General features: G+C 23.9%; 2 protein-coding genes across 2 annotated transcripts; one reads left to right on the top strand and one right to left on the bottom strand.

The window, feature by feature from the left end:
* Positions 1-407: 407 nt before the first annotated feature.
* On the top strand, positions 408-3,582 carry PCHAS_1114700 (amino acid transporter, putative; the record flags this gene model as incomplete). Its single annotated transcript, XM_016798572.1, has 4 exons — positions 408-1,607; positions 1,766-2,124; positions 2,219-2,960; positions 3,157-3,582. The coding sequence occupies 4 exons, from the start codon at positions 408-410 to the stop codon at positions 3,580-3,582; spliced, it is 2,727 nt and encodes a 908-aa protein (XP_016653961.1).
* A 473-nt stretch (positions 3,583-4,055) lies between these two features.
* PCHAS_1114600 (conserved protein, unknown function) lies at positions 4,056-6,777 on the bottom strand (the record flags this gene model as incomplete). The annotated part of the gene is made up of 6 exons (XM_016798570.1): positions 4,056-5,861; positions 5,956-6,017; positions 6,151-6,281; positions 6,425-6,489; positions 6,635-6,677; positions 6,764-6,777. The coding sequence occupies 6 exons, from the start codon at positions 6,775-6,777 to the stop codon at positions 4,056-4,058; spliced, it is 2,121 nt and encodes a 706-aa protein (XP_016653960.1).
* Between the last annotated feature and the right edge of the window lie 58 nt (positions 6,778-6,835).

The following is a 6,835-nucleotide window of genomic DNA, read 5'->3' as shown; positions in this document are numbered from 1 at the left end:
TACATATAGTGGCTATTATTCTGGAGAATACCATAAAAAAATATTGTATAGTTGGCAATATACTCTTCTATTTATATCATTCTTTTTTGTTATGCAAAATAATTTATGCATATATGTGGATGAAAGGGTACAAAGAAATATTTAGCTAGCTGTAAAAAAAAAAAAAAAAAAAAAAAAAAAAAGCTATTTATGTACATGCAATATTTTATGAGAATAAACAAATGATAAATTTTTAATGGACAATATAAAATAGAACTATTGAGTTGTTATAATATATTTGTTTATTTTTTTAAAAATTGTAGAAACATTTTAGTTTTGATGAAATGTGTGTTTGATCAAGTAGGAATATCACACATCGAAATTTGTTCATGTACAGACAAGCATATATTTTGTAAATGTGAAAAAAAATGGAAATACCAAATAAAGAAATAATATTTTCAAAATTAAAAGATGATAAAATTATACAAAATAAAAAAAAGCCCTTACATAAAATTGGTCAGTATCATAATAATTATTCTAAAATATTCCGAAACAAGCATACATTAGGATTTCGAAGTATAGGAAGAACAAAAAGTTCAATAATAAAAAAAAATAAAAGTAAAAGCTTGGGAATAATTACAAAAGAAAATATAATAAATTTAATTAGGCATAATAAAAGTGATGTACGAAAAATTCGATCTATACTATTTTTAAAAGCTTATGAGCATTCAGAATTATTTCACAAAAAGAAACAAGATCGATTGGAAAAGTTAAAACTAAATAAATATAATAAATGTATTGAAGTAAAAGACGCAAAAGAGAAAGAGAGATTAAAGTTGTTAAAATTGTTAAAAAGTTATAATATAAAATATGAGGGTTATACAAATTTATATGATTTATGTGATTATTCAATTTATTTTTCAGAACAGAATAATAAAAATGGAAAAGAAGTAACAGATATCCAAATGTACAAAATAAATGAAAAAAATAAAAAAAAAAAAGATGATAATGATAATTTTTTGTATTATCTTGTATCTATTGGTATATCATATAATGATATAATTGAAATGGCAAGTGTCTTTGAAAATATGAAATATTTAAAATATTGTAATTTATATATGTTACCATGGATATATAAAAAAGTAAATGAATTTCATAACTATGATGTAAATACATTTGTTTTACATTGTGTAGTATATTCTATAACAACATTAAGTTCATCTTTATATTTATTTATAAAATATAAGACAATTGCTATTATATTTCCATTATTTATTACTTATATGTTTTTTTCTGCTCCGTTTTTATTACAAGAAATAAACGGTGGAAGATTTGTTTTAGATGGTTGTATTTCTTTTTTTAATTCTATAAATAGTTATCATTTACCAATAGCTATTTCTTTACTTATATCATATATATTGTCTATAATAAAATGCATTGACTCTATATGTTTACACTTGCATTATTTTTCATATTATTTTATTGATAAAAATCCATGGGTATATAAAAATCTTAATAATAAAATATGCTCCAAATTTAATGGGAATAAAAATATTTGTAACATCGGTAGAAATATATGTTCTTATAATATCACTGATGGGAAATGTGAAATAAACACAATGAAGTTGGTAAGTGTCTACCTTTTTTGCAAATGACTTATGCATTCTTTATTTGTGCGTAATGTGTATTATAGAAAATGGCTAGCCAAAAAAAAAAAAAAAAAAAATAGGAATGCACATATAGTTATTGATAGAAATGGCTAACACCCATTGCTTTACCTTTGCAGAGCATGAAAATGTATGACACCTTACTAAGAAAATATACAGAACCGAAGACGATAAATTTTGGAGGGAATGTTGTATTATATTCGTTCCTTTTTTTATTTTTATACAACAGTTTTTCAAAATATAAATCATCCAATAAATTAATAAAATTATTTACATTTTTAATAATTTTTATTTTTACAATTGATATTATTTCTTTACGTGATTTTTCCCTTCTTGAGCTATTGTCAGTCGATTTAAATGTTTCAAAAATATTCAGCATTTTGTCAAACCATGAAGTATGGATTTCATGTATGATCCATTGTATTGTTAATATGTCTTTCCATTCCGGGATTTACTTTTACACATCCAAGGGACTTAGGTAGCCAAAAAAGCAAAAATGCATAAAAAATTGTAAAAAATTATAAAAAATTATAAAAAATTATAAAAAAAACGATTACTCCTCCCCTCTTCAGACTCGGAATCGACATAATATACTGCACATACCTGATTGTAATGTGTTGTTTCCTATTTGATATATTAATATTTATAACATTTTCAGTAATAATTGGGAAGAACTTAAAAAATATTGAAAATAATTATTATTTTTTACTTAAGCTGATAAAGAGAAATTTTTATTATATCCTTGTACCAGTGGCCCATAATTATTATAATAAATTTACTTTATTTTTGAGTATAATATTTGCATTTATTTATTTAACCTTTATGCTTATATCAGCATCAAAAAGGATAGATATTTTATTTTTGTCTTTAAACGATATATTTCATTTTAGGGGGCCTACTAAACAAAAAATGATCACATTAGGATGGATATTTATATTTTGTTTATATTATATTTATAGATCTATAAATATAAATTATTTAGATATATGCATAACACAATTATCTCATATTATTATTTTATTAATTTTATTTTATATTAATTTTAATTTTTTTTGGATACGAGGGATAAAAAAAACGGCCAAAAAAATTGGATTATTTCCATTAGCTTTAAATATGATACTAATATTTTTAAATGAATTTACATTTATGTATTTTGAAATCTTTTTGAAGTTACAAAATAGAGTTTTATTATACTTTATCAGACAATTTATTAATATATTTATTATTCCCCTCTGTTCGATATTTACATATTCCGTCTTCCAATGTATAGCATGTCGTAATCCAGGATCTGCCCCGTTTGGTCTCAAAGAAATGGTGATAACCCAAAAAACGCAAAAAAAAATAAAAAATACAAAAATACAAAAAAAGCGAGCAAACCTACACAGCATCACAAAATAGACAACCTTTTCGTTTACCAAATTTGGTGCATTTGAGAAAAGAAATGATGTTGTTTGAACTACCTTTGCATGTGTATATATGTGTGTGTGTATTTTTTCTTTTTTGTATGCAGACAAAGAGCTACCTACTAATCGTGGGGGATATTGACAAATCGAAGCATATCCAACTAGAATTCAAAAATAATTCAAAATATATGAAATGGTTTAATATCTATTTGATAATTTTTTTTCGATATTTTGCTATGGATTTAATATTTATGTGCTTTTTACATTTATGGAATGAATTTTTAATAAAAAACGAAGCTTTTTTTAATTTAGAGAATATAATTTTTGGGATAGATCCATATTTATTTTTTTTTCTACTTTATGTTATATATGTTTATATTTGTTATTTACATGTACCATTATTAATATTAATAAAAAAAAAGAAAATATTTAAAGTCAATAATTTTAACATTTTAGATTATCCTATCCCCTTTGATCAAATCAAACAAAACAAAAAAAGCTCATTTTATGGTGAGTTTTCAATAAGGGGGTAGACAAACATTTTTCATATTTTGTTTATAAAAACTGAATATATATACATTTATTAAATTATTTGAATATCAAAATGGATTACTATGACTAAGTATGGAGAAGTATCAAAACAAATAAGTATGTGTATAGCATATCCATAGTATATGCATGTGCAAAATAATTGAGATAACTTTATATGGCGAAATCTGCCATATATACAAAAAAAAAATTAAAAATATTATAAAAATTATACAAAAATATTTAATACCAAATAAAGAACAAAATTGGGCATAGAAAAAGAAAATCTTTTAAAGAAACAACATACATATATTTAGGTTTCGAAACAATATGGAAATAAATAAATAATATAAGCTAGTGAAAAATTATTCGAACCATATTTTGTATAATGGTTAGAAGGTTAAGCATTTTTTGCGATCCCATTTTTCAAAGAGATTTAAAACGTCTTCTATATTTCTTTTTTTTTTTAAATAAATTTTTAATTATTTTTGTAATGATAGTTTGGAAATATTGTTTGTTTTTTAATATTGGATTCATTTGTTCTGAAATATCCATTACCTGGTAAGCTAGTATTTTCATTCAAATTGGGCAACACTACTTTATTTTTTTGATTCATATTTGTATAATATGTATCTAATCCGTACATTATTTTATCAGAGTTTGGAATATTTGCACTCCCCCCTTTAATGTTAGTAAGACTTTCATTATAAAAATCGTAAAATTTGTTGACATTTTTAATACTATACAAATTTTTGTCTATATATCGTGTATTTTTAAATTGTGCATTTTCTTGGACATACATATTATTATTGTTAATATTGGTTGGATATTTTAATTTACTATCATTTATAAATATATCATTTGCTTTATTTATATTTTGGGGTATATACATTTGTTTATTTTTTATCATATTTTTATTTTGTGTATTATTTGTATATTGATTAAAATTTAATGAAACTGGATTATAATTTTTATTCGCAAATCTATTTTTTTGCAACTGATTTGTGTTACTATTTGTTTTTACATATTTTTCTTTTTCATTTGTATATCCTGAATATTTATTTCCATATTTTATTTCATTGGCTTGTCCAAAGTTACTATTACCTGCACCGTTCAGGTAATTTTGACTTTTATTATTTCTACCATCATTTTTTGTTATAAAAACATTCATTGAATTTGGATCTCTTTTCAAAGAGGAAACATATTCATTCCCGTTTCGCATATTTAACATGTTCATATAATTTTCATTAAGATAAACATTTTTTGTATGTATTCCAGAATTTTTATTCCAATCAGTATTTTGAGCCTTCATATTGCCTGAACTGTTCATAATATTGGTATTTACATTTTCTCGTTTTATTTCTTTTCCTTCATTATTGATAAGGTTGTTGTTAGGTATGTATGGAAAATTGGGTGCATTATTTTTGTAATACATTTGTGCATGCTCATTTTCTGAACGGTTAATACTGTTGTGCCCATTTTCTGAACGGTTAATACTGTTGTGTCCATTTTCTGAACGGTTAATGCTGCTGTGCCCATTTTCTGAACGGTTAATGCTGTTGTGTCCATTTTCTGAACGGTTAATATTGTTATGCCCATTTTTATACTCAATTTGCAAATTATTAGTTGTTTTTTCGTTTTTTCCATTTAAAAAATATTCACCAGTCATATAAACCATATTGTTATTATGGTTATCATTTATTCCGATTTCGCTATTTGTATTTATAAAATTGTAATTATTTTGTTTATACCCATTTATGTTGTTTACATCATCATTAATGGCATTTCCATTTTCCACTACCTGACCAGCATTGTCATTACTTGAAATAGTTACCGAATTATTTAATTCTTCGTTATCAGATAATAATTCATTTTTTTCTACATATGAAGATATTTGCTCACTAGAATGAGCATCTTCCTCTACAAGCTCTTTTTCATTTTCTCTTATTCGTAATTCTTCTTCTAAAACTTTATTAATTTCTTGTCTGATTTTTGCAAAATCTCTCAACGAATTGGGACATAATGAATCTTTAAGTATATCATTTCTTAGCTTTGCTGCTAAATCACAATCAAATCCACATTCCTCTAAATCTTTTTTATCAACATTTTCTTTAGCCATAAAACAATTATATTCCCTTTCAAGTTTTATCATTTTTGATAGTATATCTAACTTTTCTCTTTTCATTTTATTCATTCCTCTAGTCCTAATACCTTTATATCCTTCAATTATGGTTTCCATTATTTCTTTATCGATTGCTTTTGACAACATCAATCTCAGTTCCTCCTACAAAGTTTAAAAATGGTATCCATATTTACTCAAGTGTAGCAATGAAAAAGGTGAATTTATAAAAAAAAAAAAAAAAAAAAATATTTTGTACCTTAATTTTCTCTGCAAATATTTGATCATCAACCTCGAGCTCCTTCAGGTGGTTTAAATACACTGCAAAAAATGGTATTATATGTATGTGCATATATTTTCTTAAGCATATTTGCAAATGGGCATAGACAAACTGTTATGCACATAATTACGGAGTAAAATGTATGGACAGTTATGTATCAATGCATAGCCATACTTTGTTGTTGCTCAATATATGGCTTCAATTTAACAAAAAATTCATCAACAAATGAAATTGTTTTTTTAAAACTTTGATTCCATAATGTTTGTGGTTTAAAGGTGCATTCTTTTTCTTCTTCTTCCTGTTTTCTAAAGCATATAAAATACGGGGAATGTATGCATATATAGAAAGAGGGGGAGAAAAAAAGTAGGCATCACATTGGCATATCCATGTTTATCTATATGATTAAATAATGTTTTTATTTTGGAAATTTTCGAAAAGATGATCTTACTGTTTTTCTAGAGACACTTTCAGTTGCTTGTTCATTTCGTCCTTTATCGCTTTTTGTTGTATTAGCTATAAAGAAACAATCATTTGAAATGTATATATTTAAAAACTAATTACCACAACAATAATATTTTATATGTAAAATATTTAGTATCCATATTTTATGAGAAATGCATATATACACATATTCACTATCAATATATTTTTTTTTTACATTTCTCCATTTCTTTCCCCAAAGAATATTTTGTTTCTTTTTTCTAAAAAATAAAAATAAAAATAAAACATTCTAGAAAATGGTCGAAAATATTTTTGATATATATTTTTTTTATTGTCATTTTTATACTTTAAAGAATTCATTTTGGTAGTAGAATATTTTGATTGAAGATTATTATTATGGTTTATCTCTTTTTTATAA

Source organism: Plasmodium chabaudi (assembly GCF_900002335.3).
Source record: "Plasmodium chabaudi chabaudi strain AS genome assembly, chromosome: 11".
In the NCBI taxonomy this organism is placed as follows: domain Eukaryota; phylum Apicomplexa; class Aconoidasida; order Haemosporida; family Plasmodiidae; genus Plasmodium; species Plasmodium chabaudi.
The sequence above is the reverse complement of the archived record's forward strand: the minus strand, read 5'-3'. Positions and strand labels throughout refer to the sequence as shown.